The sequence below is a fragment of the Pygocentrus nattereri genome, chromosome 4, assembly GCF_015220715.1.
Source record: "Pygocentrus nattereri isolate fPygNat1 chromosome 4, fPygNat1.pri, whole genome shotgun sequence".
NCBI lineage: Eukaryota > Metazoa > Chordata > Actinopteri > Characiformes > Serrasalmidae > Pygocentrus > Pygocentrus nattereri.
The window spans coordinates 44,042,800-44,064,896 of NC_051214.1; the positions used below are offsets into that span (position 1 = coordinate 44,042,800).

At 41.3% G+C, this 22,097-nt stretch overlaps 1 protein-coding gene across 1 annotated transcript in view; it reads left to right on the forward strand.

The window, feature by feature from the left end:
• The window catches only part of bcl11bb (BAF chromatin remodeling complex subunit BCL11B b), a 43,709-nt gene extending 21,814 nt beyond the window's left edge, over window positions 1–21,895 (forward strand). Inside the window, exon 3 of the mRNA XM_017695728.2 lies at window positions 17,486–21,895. Coding sequence (XP_017551217.1) covers window positions 17,486–19,452 — 1,967 coding nt within the window. The 3' untranslated portion in view covers window positions 19,453–21,895. The remainder of the gene's footprint in view (window positions 1–17,485) is intronic.
• The last annotated feature ends 202 nt before the right edge of the window (window positions 21,896–22,097 follow it).

Here is a 22,097-nt window from a genome sequence, read left to right on the forward strand (position 1 = left end):
TAACAATGAATCACCAGAGAATCTGATAAGCCTTCCTTCATAGCTTCTGTACTGCTATTGTTCATATGCTGTGAATACCTTGCTGAAAAGATATGAGTGAACATCCATAAAAGACATGAGTGTCAGCCATAGTCATCTCATTGTCATTATATACTGAATGGAGTTTGAGATGAACAGGTATTAAGGAATTTTCTAACTTTAACTTTTACCACACCGTTGTCAATGCTCAAGATAAATATGTATATAATAATTTAACATTAACATTTCCATGTATGCAAAATGAAAAAGGGGTGGGCCTTGAACTAGGACAGAGCTGGGAAATGCAAATTAGGTGGGCAGGTCCTACGGCTTAACGTAGGCCCTTGAGTGGCCAAAACAATCAGTGCTTTTCTTTTTTTTGGTGCTTGCACTTGACTGCTGAGTGTAATGTGAGAGTAAGCCTACCAGTTCTTCAGGACATCTATGTTCTTCAGGACAGCAATTAATTGTTGTGCCCTATGTCGAAAGGCTACGTAAAATATAGGTTAGTGTTGACTAACAGTATGTAGCTACAGTCGTATGCAAAAGTTTGGGCACCTACATGTTTTCTTGATTTTTGAAGTGAAAATAAGTTAACACATCCTCTACAGCGAGTATTTGCTGTGTTTTGAGGAATAAAAATTAAACATAAATTATGGTCTGTGCACAAGTTTTGGCACAAATTCTATGTTATTTTTTTCTAGCTAAAAAAATAAATAAATTATGCATTTAAATTTTCAGGAAAAAAATGCCATATTTAAGTTTTTTTCCCTCTAGAAGTCTGGAGTGTTCAAACTTATGCATACGACTGTATGTCTGTGACTGTACTGTTTTTAATGTGATGTTAAATGCCATGTAAACTCTCCACAAAACTATATAATCATAGTCAATGTCTTTTACTATTATACTGATTGCAATCATGCATGCGCCCCCTGGTGGCCCACACATGGGAAAGCCAACTCGGTTAATGCAGTGATTAGTACAGTATCATAAGTTAGCTAACAATACCCAGTCCTACTACTGAGTCTGGAAGCCCTGCAGGGCTGGTTGTTTTGGGCCTCGGACAGGGCTGTGGCTCTCCATGTCTGGAGGAGACCAGAGACCACCCCACGTAGGGCTGACTGGTGTCGTGTGCTGGCGGGGGTCACCCTGGTCCATGCTGGATGGGTTAGTGAGCTGGGCTGGCGCGGCATGTGCTCGCCACTTGGAGCCCTGGAAGGAGTTAAAGTCTCCCACATGAAGGCATCAAACGCTCCACATACCGCTTTATGGTAGTCATATGGCAACAGATTTGATATTTTTCCTACCACAGCAGGGAATAAAACTCGCCAGTAATTTAGGCTGCGAGCGCCGCCGCTAAATTTCAGCATGTGCTGACGGTGTTTGCCAGATGTTTTCCTTTTTCTCCCTCTCACTTTTTTGTCCTCTCTCTCTCTCTCGCTCTCTCTCCTAATATTTCTCCCACTAATTTTGTGAGAAGCTGCTTGCACTCTGTCCAACTATGTCACAGCTTTGGAAAGCAAATAGTTTTTTTCATGTTATTATTAAAAACATCATTGTTCTGCATATAGGCTTTTTTGCTCTAATGTGCAGTGAAAAGTTTGCTATCTGTGGCTGCTGTGAGGAGGAACAGTGTGACATTGTGTCTGTCAAATGAACACGTCCCAGCAGCTTGTTCTCATTGCGTCTCTGAGAGCCGCTGACACACAGATGGGACGGTGCGAATGGAGCAGTGTTTGATTCCCTACACTTTTCTTAAACGTTTTCTTAAACACCAGGAGTCTGTAGATCAGTCTATATTCTCATAACTGCTTCGTTTATAGCAGTTACTGTTTATATACTTCAGTTTAGATTTTCAGGGCCTTAGTAAGCGTTTCTGTTAATGTAAATTAACCAACTCATACTGTTTAGCCAAACAGATAACTGCAATTTATGGGGTTAAAGTACACTTCATCCCTGAATGTAGTAACTATTCCTGCAGTGCCATGGAAGAATCTCTAGTTTATGATGATACAGTCAGCATTGGTTTAGCATGGGAAATGTTTGTTGCATCATAACAACAGTGCTTCCTTGTTTTCCACAGTTACTACAAACACATTTATTCAACCTCCCCCAAAGAAAGAAGGGACTTTTCATTATCCTCCCACAGTAAGGCGTTAAACAGTGAGTGTAGGCTGCTGTAGGTGAGTGTTTGAAGAAAGAGAGATTTGGTTATGGAGTTACACTAGCCAATAAAGCCTCACACACACAAAATATTTCTCATAAATATTAGCTATGTAATACTAGCATATCCCATATGTTATACTATATATTGTCACTGTGGGCCAAAATCTCCTATATCCAAAAAAATCAGTTTGTCACTAAATTTTGCCACAAAGAGCAGCTGCTGTTTTCAAACGAAAAACAAAATGAAGATTATGGTTTGTTTAAAAAGAGATGATATGGTAAGTACCTGTACATACTGTACATACCTGTACATACATACACTTACATACATATACATCACACTCCTAACCCTAATCTTAACCTCAGGAGCCAAAAACAAAATTGTTGAAGAGTGAATTTTTTAATTTGAAAAAAATTAAACATGGAGCTGTAGATTTTGCTGGAGCTGTAGATTAGCCCTGTTTTTTTTTTCTGTTGTTGTCTCAGTACATTTTTGTCCCAAAAATATATGAAAACAAGTACACACACACACACACACACATACACACACACACACACACACACACATACTGAGTCCCTCATGAAAGCACTCCCCTCTCTTTTTCTTCACTCCACCTCACACAGACCGTGAAAGTTCACAGCAGCGCACTCAAACCTGTTGTGCAGCTTTTTCACAGAGTTTTCACAAACTCTTCAACCAGAGGACGAGTTACTTGTTTAGCTTAGAAGAAGCAAAACCCGAAGCTTTGTCTGTTTAAGCAAATACAGTTTCTCTGTGTGGACATTAAAATCGTAGCGAGAACCCTTTGACTGCGTTTAATTCAGTAGTAAAGTGCAGCGGAGGCTTTAGCATTATTACCCAGAAACCATGGGCTTGGTTACGGTGGCTTTGACTGCCACCATTATTGTCATGTTGTGTAGACACAATCTGGGTGGTACTGTAAAAGTATGAAGAGGGCTTTTAAACTCCAGTGTCCTCATATGCTTTTACAGCTGGCTTTTCTTTTCTCTCTCACTCAAACTGAGGATTTGAGCATGGCACTGATTTTCATTTGTCTTGATGTGATAAACGCCATGTGCTTAACATGACCGGGCCTTATACTGCACTGCTGCTGTGGATACTGTTTCCACTGACTTATCCAGCCCAGTCTTCGCTTTCAGACTCTTAAAAATTGCTTTCTTTACGGCGATGCCACTTTTGGTTCCCTAGAGAACCTTTCAACTGATGGTTCTTAAAGGAACCACTTTTGTAAACATATGGAAGCATGAAGGGTGTGTTGGTGTGTTGGTTTATGCACCAATAACAGTCATAATTCTTTTCTACATCACCATTTTTCAACCTCTCTTCATCCTTTAGAATCAAATGGACTGTTTCTAACTGTACCCTTATGCCTGGTATATGTAAACGATCTCTGTATATAGGCTGTCCTGTATTGTGCCTCATTCAAAAAGCAGTGTGAACGGAAACCCTCCTTATCACTTTGATGGTGAAGGGGCGTGGCTGAACTGCTATGGGCTAAAAAGGTGGATGTGTGTAAATTAGTACTTGTGACATCACAGAAACAGTGAAATCAAAACAGGCTATTTTTGGCTATCAGCTTAGTTTCCATTTGTGGACTGTATGGACCAAAGAGTGAATGGTATGTTTTGAAGGTGTTTACATACTACATCAAAAAAGGAAAGGAAATGTATATTTTCCAAGATATGGGCCCTTTAAATAGACACGAATGCTCTACAATAGGTAGTTATTGATAGTATAGTGTTTTTATTGTATTTTGTAAATATGGAAGGTCCATTTTTTCTGTTCCAATATAACAAACACTATAAAAATGAAATACCATCATATACACTGTGTATCATGAACATATCTTCAATTATCATGATATTTATACACTATAATGAGTTTATACACTATAATCTCTTATGACTGGTTATTGGATTAGTGTCCCAGCCACTATATTTAATTTCTCCACAGATTACACTCAAAAATAAAGGCTTCTAAAATGTTCTGTAATATTGTAACATCCTCTGAAAGATTATTCAGTGAATAATTTGGTTCCACATGTATTTTTAAGAATGTGTTTGAAACAGTTTAGCATAAAAATGTATCCCTTTGCTTTGTCATGCTAGTCATAGCTGATGACATTGCAGCCTGTAGCTTTACACTGAGATTGTATGGACACCTCAGTAACCCAGCACAATAAGTCTTCTCTGGGAGCCCCATGTGAAATGAAATAAGACCTCGATCTTATCAGATTTTATTCATGCCAGTGAGGGCTTGTTCCAACGCGCTTTGCTACGTTAGCCGCGGCCCTGGCGGTGTGTTTGCTAAAGGCACTGGGCTAGATGAAAGGGCCTCCTTAACCATAAGCTATGCAGGGAACGGAGCCAAAGCTGGAAATGCATCAGCGTGATAACAGCCAAAGGAAAAGCGAATCTCCTCTTGTTTATTCCGCCACGGGCCACGAGGCTGCTGGAGCAGGAGGCCCATGGCTGAATCATGCAGGATCTGGGCACATGTGGGGGAGAAGACGGCTGGTTAATGCAGACGCTTCTGTGCTTTCATAAACTTGACTGACATGAGGGAGTTTACTGTAATGTGACGGTTCATTTCTAATAATGTCAGTTTATTACTTTATCAGTTTAACTTTGACTCTTATCGGGATTGTAAGCATAGTCATCCTTACAATGCACTAAGTGTTCATCTCTTCTCAAATTTTCGTTTTCTTTTCCTTTCGTCTGCCTTGGGAAATTCTTGTATGTGTTAAGGCTTTGGACACACACATAGGGTACTGTGAACAGTCAGAGAACACCTTTCATTTGTTTAAAGAGCACATATGCTATATTTTTCTTGTATTTTGTTTTCACTTTTGGTCCATGTTTGTGTGGTTTGTGACATCACAGAAGTAGTGATTTCAAAACAGGCTGTTTTCGCAGTTTTTTCCGTATGAGGTCCAGACTCTGATTAGGTCAGTCCTTTGTTCTGAGAACACCAGCCACCTATTTGTTTGATGTGCCTCCTTTTCTCAGTGAGCCTCTTAACAGCTACACATCCTTTCAGACCCATAGTGCTGAGTTGTCTTCTCACAGTGGAAGGATGGACAGAAACACCTGTGGTTTTTTTCAGATCTAAAGCACATTGATTTCTCCTCCCTGTCAAAGATGAAAGCATTTATGAAAGCTTTTTGATAAGGATAGTTTTGGTGGTCTACCGGGTCTAGCAGGTGGTTGTTAGGAGTCCAATTATCTCTGTATTTTCAAATATGAATCCCAGGTTCCTTTTTTTTTAAATTTATTTTCCTTTGACTCCATCATTCTGCAAAGGGATTATCTTATGTCTAATGTCCTCAGAAATATCTGGAAAATGGATAACTTGTACTTAAAGATGGTTCTGACTGAAAATTAAAGAAATGAATAAAAATACAACATGTATCTTAGCCTAAGCCACAAATGTATAGGTAACTATTCTGGTAAGCCTGGCTCCACACGCACACGGCTGTAATATAGGCAGCGCAGGGGCACAGTGCCAGCGGGCATGGCATTAAGGTGGCTGGCATGTGTGGCGGCTCCCGCCTTCATAAGAGCCATGCGGCATCAGAGGAGCCATTTTATAGTGCGCACACACACACATGCGTGCACACACACATCCTGATTATAGCAGGCTGATTGTTTTGGAAGGCGCACTGAAGGCCTGTGGAGTTTTACAGTGGCCTTTAAATGGGTCTAGATGCCTGTGCTCAGCTGGGGACCATTAGGGTGCACGTTATCCAAAAAATGCCTGGGCAATTATTTCACATGCGTGGGGTTTGTTCTCCGTGCCTTTTTACTTACACACACTCTTACACGAGTGCATACACACACACACACACACACACACATACACAAACAATTAAATATACACACATGCACATGTACAGTCATATGCTTGGACACCACCAGTCAAATGACATGTTTTGTTGATTTTCTAAGTGGAAATAAGCTAACACCACCTCTACAGAGAGTAACCTTAAATAAGTAATTCTTCTCCTAATTTTACAGCAAAATTTCTGTTTATTTGCTGAGTTTAACATGTTGGGGAAAAAACATAAAGAATGAAATATGCTGCAACTTTTGCCCAGGCCATATTTTATAAACGAAAGTCTTAGGCACCTAAGACACATTTTCAAAATCTATTTATATATATATATATATATATATATATATATATATATATTATACTATTATATAAATAGTGATTTTCTGGATGTTAGTGTGTTTGTTTAACCATTTCCAAGCCTCTCCTCGAGGAAGCCCAGTATTATACGTAGTCTCTGTGGCGGCTGTGAAGGTGTCAAGGAAAAATATGGACCCAAGAAATTCTTGTTACTTTTTATTGTTTTTATGTTTGCGTGACTTGCTTGTTTTTGCAGCTCTGAAACCTGGACTTCTTGCAATATTGAAACAATCAATGGCCTGTCACATTAACAAACATTTGTTCTGGACTGTGCAAGTTATGTTGACTCATGCTAATTTGAAGTTTTTGAAACTCTATGAAACCTTACTATATCTGCTAGATTTACTAGTACACTATTTTGGGAGAGATTTTGTAATGTAATGTTACAGTCCCACAGTGCAGGTAGTGTCCAGCAATGTTAACAAAGAATACCCACAATGCATTGCGTTGTGTGGGACTGAATGTGCCTGCTGTCCCAGAGTCGCAAGCAAGTCTAAGTAACAGTAACATGCAACATTATTTACTTGAATACAAACTCTGTTCCTTATAATACTATTAGATGCCCTTGATTTTCCATGTTCGCTATTATAGTGTTTTATATAGTGCCCTTAATTTTCTAATGTGGGGGTTGTGACTAGGGTGTCCTTAGCGTTACAGTGTAGGTACCAGTGAATAGCTTCTGTTCCAGAACAGTGTTCTATAAAGAGCTGGTAATTTCAGTTGCCTATAATAGTATTCTCTATAGTGCCCTTGGTTTTCCATTGATTAGGGGACCGTTTCTGTTTCCTATAAACATGTTTTGTATAGTGCTCTAGGGACTGTAATTAGGGGTGTTTTATATAATGCTGTTGAATTTCCCATGTTTATAGTCAAGAGGTTCTGTTTTATATAACAGTGCTCTATATAGGGCTCTAGAAAATAGCGATTACAGGGCCATTCCTGTTCCCTCTAAAGTGTTATATAGTGCTCCAAAGAAGGGAATAGAGATAAGGGGGCAATTCTGTTCACCTAAATAGGGTTCTATATAGTGCCCTATATAGTGATTAGGGCCATTTCTGTTCCTTATAGTAGTTCTCTGTATACCTATAGTGTCCTTGATTTTCCAGCATAGGGAATTTCTGTACCTTATGGTGTAATAGTGTTCTATATAGTGAAGGCAGTTGTTTAGGGGAAGGCAGTGTTAGTCTCGCATCATGAGTTTAGCAGTTAGCTTTTAGCGTAAAGCTTGTGGATGCGTGGGTGGGAGATGGTACCCATCCAGGGGAAGATTGAAGAGACGTGAAGCACGGGTCTTGTGCGTTCCCTTTGATCTCGTTTTCTTTCTCTCGCTTTTTCTCTCCTCCCCTGCTCGCCTGTCTGCGTCTCCCTTCAGCCACGAGCACGAATGTCATCCATCAACCCCCCCACACCAGCTCTTCACCCTCACTGTCTTGCGCCAGACTGGTTTTAGCGTAGCGACACATACTGGGGCTCGCGCCCGAACCATGATTCAGGCTAGCTGTGATGCCACAAAAAGCTTAGCTAATGCACTTTCTCTCCCTCTCACTTACTCTTTCTCTCTGTCTGCCTTTCTTACTGAGGCAAGGCCAAGAGTCATAGCTCTTACCGACAGAGAAAGTCTTTCCAGTTGTTTTTCACTGTCTGGTCAAGCCTCTGCCACCGGACACCTCTCTGAAGTTCAGATTCATACGGCTGTTTTAAAATGTTTTAAAAACTAAATATATCAACTTTTTCACTATTTAGTGCATCCATTCTTTACGTCTACTACAGCTTCCATTCTTTTTTGTTTCTCAGTGAGGCTTTTTGACATCTACACATCCTTTCAGACCCATAGCTCTGGGTTGTTTTCTCACAGTGGAAGGATGGACAGAAACACCTGTGGATGTGTTCAGATCTGAAGCAGCTTGATTTTCTCCTCTCTCATATATGAAAGCTTTGTGTTGTTTATCTGATGGGGACAGTTTTGGTGGTCTGCCAGGTCTTGCGTGGTTGTTAGGTTTCATTTTCTCTGAAGCTTTTAGTCAGTTTTTGGACTCCATTTGTGCAAATACCTGTTTTTTCATGTGATATATGCTCATGGATTATCTTCTAACTCATTTTTCAGAGCATAACTTGTACGGCTGTTTTGAATGGAAATGACTTTAATTGAAGGGTGGTCTCTGACTTTTGGACAGTACTAATGTCCATACACACTGAGCAGTTCTATTTATGTAGTTATATGCACAGAATACAATCTCCTTTTTGCCCAGTTACATTTTAGGTGTTCACATCATGTTGCTAATTCCTTTTTTGAGGTTTCATTTAATTCCGTTCTGATGCTTCTCCAAACTTCAGTTCCTAAGCCTAGAGACAATCTCATTGCAGAGAGGGGAACTTTGTGCTCAAAGAGGTTTTAGGCCTAAACCTTTTCGCACTTACTAACCTTTTTTTTTTTTTTTGCTAGAGATCTTTTACTTCTGAGTTACAGTAGCAATACAGTTACTTAAGTATGGGTTTAGGCTACTGTAATTACCTTTGCTCCTGCACAGAGACATGGGGGCGATGGAGGTATAGCAGGATGGGGGCCCTGCTTATGGAGGCTCTTTAAGACAGCGTACATACAGCACCTGCTGATGAGTGAACTACTGGCCCAACTACTAAACTGAGTGTCTGACTGGCTTTGCGTTGTATTGATATCCAAGCCTGTATCTTATATGGGTTTGTCAGTGTTGGTATTTGGGCCACAACAATTAGTCAACATGAAAAAATGTGAAGGGCAAATTCTCTTTTTTTACAGTTAGTACGTATCCTTTTGTTTTCCAAAGACAATAAAAATATTTATTTATTTTCACATGAAGATCTCACTTCGAAGGTGAAATGAACACACTGTTATGAAACACATAATCCTAATAGATGTGCATGCATGACGAAACATTCAGAGGACATTTGTTTTCAAAGAAAACATGTCCTACTGACATAGGGGTCAGTTTTTGACTATACATATAATGTAGCACAGCAGAGAATGCAGGTATATTTGCAGGAACGAGTGGTCTGAAATCATAGGAAACACCATATCAAAGAACACAATGTTTACTTTTCTCACTGAAAAAAAGCTCATGAATTTACTGGAATATACTAAATGCTTTATGTTAGTCCAGGTTATAAGAAGTTCGGGGGATGGCTGTCTAGCACCAGGATTGTTAAGGAAGAGTAGTGCTTTGCAAAAAAAATTAAAAAACAATAAATGCAGAAAAAAAACAATAAATGCAGGGTCTATACTTCGCTGACTCACATCATGTGCATCATTAAATTGCAATACAGATTTTAATAAATTGCCTGAGTGCTGATCATGTTAGAAGTGAAATTGTCTGATTCTGATTTTGGCTGCTTCTGACTGTGCAACATAGATTTGACAGTGTCAGTTTAGATTTTTTATTATAACTACATCATCTTTTTTCAAACGTCTGTAATTCTTTATAATGTTCACATGGTAGGTGTGGCCACTTGTGGCAGATCGTAATAGACTAGAAGAAGCACAGAGGGTGATTTACAGTAGCTACTATTTTTTCATCACACTGTAACAGTGGTTATGCACGACTCAACCTAATTGTAATCAAGAGCCACTGATATAGTTGTATGCAAAGGTTTGAACACCCCTGGTCCAATGACATATAGTGTGGACTTGTGAAAAAGTGAAAATTCATCAACACTTCTTTTACAGAGAAAAACTTAAACATGCCATTTAAGTGCACAGTTTCTATTTGGTTTAGTATATAAAAAATAAAACAGCATTGCATATGTTCCTTTTGCACAGGCCACATTTATTTCCCTTTTTTTTCAACGTTAAATTCAGCAACAGGAATTTTCACTTGGAAAATCAACAAAACACATAATTTGACCGGGGCTGCTCAAAATGTTGCATATGACTGTGAAGGGATACTGTGGAAATTTAACCAGCTTAATTGAGTTGCTCCACGCATTTCCACTCTCTGATCATCACTATATCACAAAAAGTCACTTATCTCACATATGGACGTTTAAATAAGGAAGACAAATGATAAAAAGCAGAGTAGTGGAAAAACAGTTGACAGATAAGTTAGTAAGCCAAAGTTCTAGCCATCTTTTAAAGGTATTCTGCACCATCTTTTCTCTTTCTTCCTCCAGATGGAGAAAGACTGGAGGGTTTACAGTAATGGGCCTGCTTTCATTTACACAGGAGGCAGCAAAATGTGTGTGCATGTGTGGTTGTGTGTGTGCCATACCACTGCCACTGCCACCATTCATGGTGGCTTAGCCGCTGCACACACTTTTTCCACTGTTATGTTTCAGATCGGCTGCGTTTTCTAATATAGCTGTCTCTTTCTGTTATTGCACAGACGGATTGAAGACAGTGGCTCAGTGACTGGATAATCAGAAACCAAGAAAGGCAGAAAGTGATACAAATCAGGCTAAATGAAATAAAAATAAAATATTCTGTTGTATTAAACTGCAGAATTACATTTACATCTATCAGAAATAAAAAAAAAAACATGCAGTCAGACAGATACATACCCACACACACACACACACACACACACACACACACACACACACACACACACACACACACTCAGTAGTCAGTCTACCCTTGTAACCTCAAGCAGTTTAACCTCTTTCTGTAGCCCTTCTGGTCCCCATTCTGACAGTAGAAAAAACATCAGATGTTTTTACCTTTAACAACAGTTGGATCTCCATGTGTTACACGTTGTGACTCAGCTGCTAGTGTAAATCCAGACAACAGGCACACCAAGTCTGTGTGAATCTGCAATGCTGCATGTCGAGTAAACGCTGATTGGCTATTCGGTATTGTTGGGGGAGCAAGACCTAAACAGTTCTACACTGGAATGAGAACTTGTGGCGTTAAGGCTGTTTGATTTCAGAAACTTTGGAGTCCAATTCTGATTACAAGTGATTGTAATTGAGGGCTTTGATTCCAAGAGTCAAATCCATGCAATATTGATTCTCGATTCCAAAAATCAAAACTCAGGAAGAGATACAGTATATTAATGTAAAAAAGAACAATATTAAGTACACAATACACTGTTATGACTGATGGCATGAAGGTATCTTAACATAACAACTTTTTTTCCCAGACATACTGTCTAGACATAAAATCACTGCCAGACTTCACTGTGTTGCTATGGAGTTGACTCTTAAGTCCCAAATATTTGGAATATTTACACTTTTTGGGATCGACCCCCAGCCCTAACGCAACTAGCACTAGCTCAGAATAGACCAGCTCGAGGATCAGCTGGCAGAAGAGATGCGGTGTTTCAAACATTTATAAAATCCATCTCCAAAATATGGAATAAACTGGAAATGTCATTTGTTTAGTCCCTAAAACCCAAACATCTGCACCACCAGGACACTGCCAAGTAATTTATTTAGAAAGAAATAATTTTAAAAGTGTCACTATTTCTGCCTGTAAAAAATATAAATGACTGATGCTGTAAATAAAGAGTGGTTTTAAGGTCCAGATGTGTACCTTAAATATGTTTTTTTCTGGGTGAAAAGTACATATTTGTACCTTTTCATAATCGAATATATTAAAACTGAAAAATAAAATAAAAAGCCTGGAGACGAGACGGGGTGTGTGGAGTCAATACAACTTAGAAAATATAGTTTCATTGGATTATGGTAAAATTATGGTCCTTGACTTAAAGTACTGAGATGTACCCTTGAGGGTACTGCCCCAGTGACAGGAGGGGTACTGCCCCAGTGATAGTTTTGTACCTTGTGTGGAAATAACTACCTTAAACAAATTCTAAATAAAACCGAAGCAGTCCCAACATCTCTGAGGTAAGAAAATTTGTTCAGGCTTTACAGGGCGACTCCCAGTAGAGTATGCACACCATATTTCAGCATGAACTCAGTAGACTACTGCTTTCAATTTTGACAAAAAAATCTTATCTAGTTCAGTCCATGGTCAATATCACACATGCTTTATCATTTTACTTTTTGTGACATTCTTCAACATTCTAAAAAGTTTTGTTTATTTCTAAGTTCAAATGAAAAATAAATCCTAGATTTTCAATGTGGACTTTTGGACCCCATTGTACATGCCTTCTTACACTCCTGGCCTGCGTTAGAGACAGAGGCAGCTCTTACAGCAGGATGCCCCACACCTCTGTATGTGTGTGTGTGATTTGCATGGCAGTCTGTCCCCTTGATTAGCCGCCATCATCACAAACAAGACATCAGCGATGCGAGGTGAGGCCCCATGGGCCCCCGGGAGCCGCAGATCACAGCCATGCTAATGCGGGTCTGCACTGGCACGGTGCCAGGTGTCAGCCAGCCGGTGACAGGTGCACAGAGGGGGCGTGGGTGCCGCTGGGGGGGCGCCGCAGTCCCCGTGGCATCACCTCAGCCTTTGTTCTCTATGCTAATCCTGCGCCGGAGCATCATCCACTGATAGGAATGTGGCGCATTCAGGAAACACAGCTCCAGCAATGCCAAGCGTGAGTGTCGCAAATACATGCGCACACACACGGTTTCTGTCGGTGCCGAGGGTCTCGTTTAGCACTGTGATATCAGCAATGCACCACTCTATCTCCCACAGATCAGTGTAGCAAGGCATGGCTTTGTCGTTCGTGATGCTGACCCCTTAAAGCCTAAGGGTTCACACTTCAACCCCTACTATAGATCATAACCACATAAAATATATATTCGTTTCATAATAGTCACTGGATTATTTATTAGTTAATGGATAAAAATCTTAAAGGCCTCATTTCATATTAAACTGAACTTCCCTCACTTTTTTACTAAATAAAAAATTTTATGTAGTATGTAAGCATAGTTAAAGTTTCAAAATGTACCATGCACTCCCCAGTCCATGTAAAAGTTTAAACCCTCTCTATCAAATGACCTTTTCGTTGAGTTTTTTGTTGACATCCTTTTCAGGGGACGTAAATTGGTTGTTTAAAAATGGACCCTTTAAATAGAATTGCTTAACTACACATGGCCAACAATAAATAGATCTTTGTGGCCACCAGTGAGCATGATGCTATTTGCATGATGGTAATTGGCGGCTATTCATTTTCAGTCGTTTTTCTGAGCAGATTGACTATTTCTTTTAGATTAATAGCGGAATAATAAGACTACAGTTCAAGAGGTTAATAGCGAATGTGGTGCTAGTTTTCCCAAAACAGGACAGGCACTCCTTCCATCTGTGCTGAGGGTCTCATTTAACTGTAACGTCTGTGCTGTGCTGTTCTGTCTCTCTCAATCACTCAACCAGGGTGCTGTGGATGCTGAAACCAGTACTAGCGCTAACGCTAGGCCCCCAAGACTATGCATGAGACATGAGGTGGCTGAACCCTCTCAGAGATAATTAAATATCAGACCTCGCTCTTTTTTTGCCTCTGTCTCTGCCCCCATGCCGTTACAGGCAAGTTAATCGCCTCGACATAGTGAAATATCCCCCATTTTAAATGAAAGCTAAACCCTGAAACGGGGCTCTCTAAGGAGGGTTTAATTGGCTGTGTGGTTTTGTAATACCAAACCCAAGAGGGTGGGGAACTTTAGCGTAAGACCACCTTTGACACACACATACACACACACGCGTCATTAATCACACACTCACACACGCTCACTGTGATGGGCAGGGAGCCCCTCCTCACCATTTAGCGCCGCTAGCATCGAAGCACTGCTCTGTCTGGCATATAATATAACAGCTATGACTCAATTTAGCTATTTAACCTGTAATCCCTGCAATGTTTATGGTAGTGTATGTGGTGGTGGTGGTGGTGGTTGGGGGGGCGTAGAATTAGGCCATTAGGCTCTTGCCGCGACTACGCTGAGAGGGAAGAAGACACTCCGCTAACTGCTAGTTGACCTCTGCGGCCCACGGCGAGCGTTTTCACCAGCGCGGACGGCGGTAATTGCTGCAAATTGAATCACAGAGTGAGTGGTGATGATTCCTTAATGAGCGCTTTTATTGGCTGCTGCAGCACGGTGTGACTCGGCCTCCGGAGCGCGGCACCATGCGGCAGGACCCAATGGGCCATGATCAGATGGAGATTTGTGATCCTGAGGTGGCTGATGGCTAATTTCTCACCATCGCACCACACAAGCTGCTGTCGCGAAAGACATGGGTCTCTGATGGGTCATTAGCATATTTTAACTTATTTATGATGGGTCTCTCTCCCTCTCTCGCTCTCTCGCGAGCTTGTTTTTGAAAGTTGATGAAATTTGTCTTTGGTCGTCATTAGGCCTGCCTGTCTGTTAGCTGACACGCTCCTTTGGCAACATATGGCACTTTCTGTGAGATGTGATAAGATGCAAATTGCCAGAGCTTGAGCGCACATTTGTGGCAGTGTAGGGGCGCAGTCAAGTCTCCCTCTCTCTCCTCACACTCCCTCGCTGTCTTTCTCTCTGCCTTCCTGCCATCTCCCATCTCCCACCTCTCGCTCTATTTAGAATAATCCCGTTCAGCCTTTAAGCAGTGACTGGAGGAATGTGTGATATTGACGAGGCGTCATTCGGGACTTCTGAGGGATATCAATTAGGTCCACTCCTGATTTAATCCAGACTACTGGGCTGAGTTCCACATACTCTGAGATGGGGAGGGGGGTTTGTATTTTAATAGCTGTTCTCCTCTAACCCCTATTCCTCTCATCCTTACCCTCTTTCTCCTCCTTTATGCTCTCCAGCCTCCCTCTCCTGTCAGGCGTGCATATGAAGGCCGGCCAAACCAAACATGGGCAGCAGGCCTGCACGCGTCCATCACTCTCTCCAGCAGAGTTGCACCAGCAGGAAGCCACACAAGCCCCCAGCCACAGCCCCAAAACACGCATACCCTCCAGTCAAAATAGAGCTTTCACTAACCTACCATCCTTCTGTGGAAGAATTAAAGGGGGAACTCCTCTGATTTCTCAAAATTTCTGCATGATTAAGTCATTCAGAGTGGTTTGATGAGAAATGTTCTACATGTAATTCTACAGTTAGAATTCTTCACCATGGTGGTGATAGGAGCCAGACATCTGAAGAATTTAATGCCTCTAAGAGCTTCCTCATAAAAAAACATTAACATGAAGTTGGTATGGATACTGTACACAATGCCTTAGACATAGTTTTGAGAATGTTTTGGCCCAAAACGTCTTTTAAATGTGGTGTTAGGGGCAAAGCAGACTTCTTTTAAAGATTCTGCACTGTTTTACCATGATCAACATAACATAAAACCTCTGACGACACGTCATTTTGGATAGTCAAATGAAACTCGCATTGCATTATAGACATCATGACACCTCGTCCCTATCACCACCACTAAATAAATCTGAGCCAGTTTCTCTATAGTGAACCATTTCAAATCAAACCACTCTGAATGACTTTGCTTGTTCCCAACGAAAGAAATATGTAAAAGGCCAGGAAATTAATCTTTATTGCCTTTCTATGTCCTATAACAAATTCTTCATTTTTACTAATCGTTATCTGAAAGTTCAGTCCATGCTCTTATTATTTTACAAACTGCCACTTTCCATTACAGGGTATCGCTGAACACAGAAGAGTCGTGAATATTTGAGTACACTTCAATTTATGATCTACAGATGAACACATTACACCTGCTGATAAATCCATTGTAATCTCATTACAGCTGGCATAGAATGAGCTGCGATTGTAATATTTGCAAATAGTTGTCAGAGAACATCATGGCATGTTTTTGCATTTAACGTGGTTAGGCCTGGTTTTAGGGTGCAAAAGCATTCATTGAACCCTCACTTGAACTGGTGGAAAATGCATTTAGACAGTCTGAATAAACCTAGCTGAGATCTGTGCAAAGCATGAAGGTACTTAGAACAGGTCTTGTAGTCTAGTATAGAGATGAATTAATTTACACAGTGTGTGATCAATGTGTGATCAATAAAAAATTGCTTGCGAATATCAGGCAAATTCATCAAACATAGCGAGCAAACAGACTAACTATCATACATGTACTGATTTTTTTTAAACGAATAGCGTTCAAATATGACAAAGAGAAATCATACAGTTACCATTTCTATGGCACTCATGCATTTTGCTTTCACAAATTAAAGCTTGGTTCATAATAAAGTTCATAGTATTTTAATTCTTGGTCACGTAATCATCAAACAACGTAGTTTTCAATAAACATGCACTTTTCTGTTATTATTTTTGATGGACCCTTAAAGATTTTGTTCTGAAATCAGGCCTGAACATTATTTGAAATACCAGCTTTCATAAGAATTGTTTTTGCCCCCTAATATGAGTATCACTGTAGCAGCATTGTATCTTGTATGCACAAATTCTCTATCCACTAGGTGTATTATTCATAGTGTATGCTTACATTATTGACTGTAATGCATGTTTATGAGTCAGGGGTGAAATAAACCTATCACCATCTCCCTTGTTCTTTTTTTTCTGTCTCTCCATCTTCTCCTTTGCCACATACTTATCTATATATGGAAATAGCGAGTGCATGCATGTGCGCGTGTCTGTGTGGAGTTGTATATTAAAGCTTGTCTGACGTTAACATTAGCATAATGCGTTGAGGCCTTGAGGCTGTACCTGCTATCTGCATAAGGCTCCAGCCCTCAGGGAGTCTCAGGGAGTGCCGTAATGCCCCACCCCCCCACACACACACAGACACACACACACAGACACACACACACACACACACACACACACACACACACATCCTCCCAAGCCCTCCGGCCCTGATCCCAACCTAGTCACATACAGACGGATCCACTCCACTGGGGCTTGAGAGAGCAGCAGACACCGTAAGGCCAGCAATAACCTGGCAGAGCATCAGCCACCTCGGCTCTCTCGCTTACAATGATGTAATTTTCAGTTTGTCTCATAAAATGGCTGTCACCGGAGCATGCTGAGATGTCTCTCACGTGTTGCCTGTTTAATTTTTAAAAGGAAATGATCCATGAACCTCATCATAGAGGACTCTTCTCTTTGATTACATCCAAAGCCATTGCCACGAACAAACAGATGCCAGAATGACATGAAAATCTATTAAAGCGTGCTATCTGAACTGGCCCTAGGAAACATGTCATGCTAATATTTATGTGTTCATTCACACCACATCTCTTTTGTGTCTTCCAGGAAAGGATGAGCCGTCCAGTTACATCTGCACCACATGCAAGCAGACCTTCACCAGCGCCTGGTTCTTGCTGCAGCATGCCCAGAACACCCACGGCATCCGCATCTACCTAGACAACCACCCATCCAGCTGCTCCCTCACACCCCGCATGGCCCTACCCCCGCCTTTGGGGGCAGACGTCTTGCCCCGCTCTCCTCTGGCCAGCTTCCTGGGTGACACCAGCAACCCATTCCATTTGCTCCGCATGGCTGCCCCTCTGCTGCGTGAGCCTCCTCCTCCTGGGTACATGGAGACCCGCTTGCCCTCAACCCCACCTTTTGTGAGTCCTCCACCTCCACCTCGTCACCCTTTAGACCGTCTGGGCCCAGAAGAGATGGGTCTTCTCTCCCAACATCCTAGCGCCTTTGAGCGGGTGATGCGTCTGGCCCCTATGCCCATGGACCCTCCATCCATGGACTTCTCTCGCCGTCTCCGTGAGCTCGCTGGCAACAACAACAACAGCGGTGGACCTACGCCACCTCTCTCACCCAATCGTGTGCCACCCATGCACAGGCTCCTCAGCCCCACTCTCTTTCAGCCTGGCTCCAAGCCAGCTGCATTTCTGAGCACTCCTCCTCAGCCGATGCAGGCTCCTCCAAGGAGCAGTTCTTCGCCACCCTTGGGTCAAGGAGGCAAGATCAAGTCCTGTGAGTTTTGTGGCAAGACTTTCAAGTTCCAGAGCAATCTCATAGTCCACCGGCGCAGCCACACTGGAGAAAGACCTTACAAGTGTCACCTGTGTGACCACGCCTGCTCTCAGGCCAGCAAGCTGAAGCGGCACATGAAGACCCATATGCACAAGTCTGCTTCCATGGGCAGCTCACCAGAGCAAGGCAGCCGAGACTCAACTGGAGAGGAGCCAAAGAGCAGAGATGGCAACGGCATTGGGCCAGACAATGAGGAAGAGGATGAAGAGGAGGAAGAAGAAGAAGAGGAGGAAGAGGAAGAGGAAGAAGAGCAACTGAATGGTAGCAGCAGGCCCGACTCTAATCTCAGTATGGACTCTGAGTTCAGCAGGAACAGAGAGAACGATTCCAGGCCCTCGCTGAATGAGAAACCACTCTCTGCTGAGAGAATGTCAGAAAGCCAATACAACAACCTTGACAATCACCTGAGACTTCCTCTGGGGACCAGGCCACGGGATGAGACTGGCACAGCAGACCCAGTGACCAGACAAGCAGACACAGAAGGCCGACCCATGGTGAACGGCAGAGGCTGTGGCCCAGACGACTCCATCCCAGGTTTGTTCCAGCAAAAACCCATGCCGATCTCGAGCCCTAGTCTTAGCTCCTCGGCTAAGAGGATCAAGGTGGAGAAGGACCTGGAGCTTCCGCCCATGCCCCTCATCTCTTCGGAAAACGTGTACTCTCAGCTGCTGGCTGGCTATGCTGCCTCGCGCCACTTCATCAGGGAACCTTTCCTTGGTTTTGGCGATTCCAGACAGTCGCCCTTTGGGACTTCTTCTGAGCACTCTTCCTCAGAGACAGGAAGCCTGCGATTCTCCACTCCCCCAGGAGAGCTTCTAGAAGGTGGAGCCTTGTCTGGCCGTAGTGGCAGCAGCACACCCCACCTCCATGTGCGGGGCCCAGGTCCTGGGAGGCCCCCCAGTTCCAAGGAGAGCCGAAGAAGTGACACATGCGAATATTGTGGTAAGGTGTTCAAAAACTGCAGCAATTTGACGGTGCATCGGCGCAGCCACACAGGAGAGAGGCCCTACAAGTGTGACCTGTGCAGCTACGCCTGCGCCCAAAGCAGCAAGCTCACCCGCCACATGAAGACCCATGGGCAGTTTGGGAAGGAGGTGTATCGCTGCGACATCTGTCACATGCCCTTCAGCGTGTACAGCACCCTGGAAAAACACATGAAGAAGTGGCACGGGGAACACTTGATGAGCAATGAGGTCAAACTTGAGCAGGCTGACCGAGCCTGAGGCTAGGTGCACTAAAGCACACTCTTACAGACTGATACAATGGGTTTAGCTGGATAATCTTTTGGATTAATCTGACTATAGATTTTTTCGTTTATGGAATGATTTGATGTTTTTTTGTTTTTATTTTTTATTTTGTGTTTTTTTTTCCTAGTGAAACAAACTGCCACCTGAGAAATAGGAACATTAGTAAATGTTTGTGGATGAATTTCAAAAAGCCCTGCTGGCATTCCCAGCGACCAACAGAGGAGTTGTCCATTAAGAATCCATGGAGCCTTTCTACTGTGCAATAATTTCTGTATTTATTGGATTATTTCGTAATGATACATGGCATGTGCAGGTACATTATCAAGGGGTTTTTAATACATTCCTTTGTTAGAATTTTATTTTTCGGATGCCATTTTATTAGATATGACAGATACTGAGATTTTGGCATTCAGCCACCTTTATGTTTGAGCAATTTCCTAAATGGGAAAAAAAACTTATTCTGCTAAATTCTGAGGAAGAGGTCAACTTCTAAAAATCAGAGAGGGTTTTTTTGTGTACTACTGTTGTTTGCAGTCCCACCAGACTCGAGTGACATTTTTAAAGAGTAAAGCACTGAATGTCAACTAGACAATAAATATTAAACTAATTTGAGTGATATGGAAGATCAGGGATGTCTCAGGCAGCTGGAGGACAGTTTGACTGCATTTTAATGATTCCTTGTTGATGACCATCAAGCTTATATGACTTTTTATGTTTTAAGCAACAAAAATATTTCTTCCTGACCACAGTACATTCCTTTAGACAGTGTTTTATCTCCAAAGGCTGGTAATGTGATACAGCCTATGTCTTACGTTTAATTAACTAAATGTTTACATTACCACAATCTAACCTCTATACACAGTTTTCACAGCAACCACGGAGCGTATATTTTCATGAGTTAATGAGTTATTTTGCTTTGGTAAACATACTCACCCGTTTACTGTAGGCTGATTGACTTAAAATGTCTGGCTGGTGGAAGTTGCGAGACGTTTTAAGACTCCGTATTGAAAACTAATTTGAACAAAACATCAGCCAGGACTGTTCAGTTCTCTAGTCTCACAGTATTTTACATTTGATGTAGACAAAATCGTAATGAACAGGGCACTTAGGGCCGGAGCATTATGGAATTAAATGATTTGATCTATTCCTTTGCTGTTCTCCACACTTCAACTCAGAGTGTTGCAGCCTGAACACATTCCCATTCACTCTTCCCAAAGCATCTCAGCCTGCTGCTCATTTTATGGTTTTATTTTTAGTACTGTGTATATCCCATGTTAATCCTACAATCAGCACTTGAAAAAAAATGCTGGGTTTTGTTGACTGTTTACTTTTTTTTTTTTTTTTGGATTTTTGTTGGTTTCAACCAAATTATTGCCGTATAAGTTTAGACAATTTAGAGAAAACATGATGGATGTTTCCCAGATTCAAAATTTTATCTGTAAGTATAGTTTATACCACATTTAGTTTGCCTCTTAGTTCATTGTCCTCCAGATACAACTTTGTATATCTTTTGAATAGCGTGAGGAAAAAAGCCGTGGCTGTAACTTGAATGACAGTGACAGATTTAAATGAAAAAGAGATGCAAAAGGGGTTTTAGTCAAAGAGGGCATGCCAAATTCAAGTGCCATTCCTGATACCCCTGTCCTGTAGTGTTTGCTACCAATCAATCTGACATGCACACAGTGCGTTTTCTCTGATGCAACTGAAATTCCTGCAACATGGTGAAAATCACATTACAAACGCGGCCAATCCAGTATCACATTCACATTTGTAAAACAAAATCCATTTAAATGACAAGATATCGCTTTAGGTTAAATAAAGAGGTTAAATATTTATGCATTTGATGTGTGTAGTATGTGTGATACCTTTCAAAATAAGACGTAACGCACAGGTTTGTTTTCCACCACCAAGATGACCAAGCTGTCTCGTCACTGATACGTTGCAGCTGGACTCTCTCCAGTAGCAACTGAAGAAAATTGACAAAGGGAAAAGCGAAAAAAAAATGACACTCTGTCTTTAAATAATGTTTACAGTGTTGAAGTACAAGGATAAATGAATTCCTGTGTAAATGTGTTTTTAAAGAGAAAGAAATATTCTCTCATTTTTAACCACTTTGTTCTAAATGCCATAGCAGGGTTTTGTTTGTTTGTTTATTTTGGTTTTGTTTATTTTTTTGGTGCAGGGTTTTTTTTTTTTTTTTTCCCTTAGATTTCAATGGATATACACGTATATGTTTTGTTTTGTTCTGTTAAATACACAGTGTATTTGTATACCAGTGACATTTTATGAAATGATGCAAAAAAATCTTTATATTTTGCAGTCCATTATAAAATTGTGAGTCTATCCAAATGTTTTTTGTCTCTATATCTGTTCATAATTTTGGTAATCGATCCTTGCAAGGATGTAAAAAAAAAAAAAAGGAAATAAAAATGAATGAAAATTCAGCGTGTTTGGTGAATTGATGTCAAAGAAAGGATTAGGGGAGTAAAATAATCTTGAGAAATATTTTAAAAGCGCCGAAATGTACAATGCAGGGAAAGGTCATTCGCTACAGGTATTATACTGTTGCTTGCAGAATGGATGAAGTGGCTTTAAAAGCTCAAATAAATCTCACCCAGTTT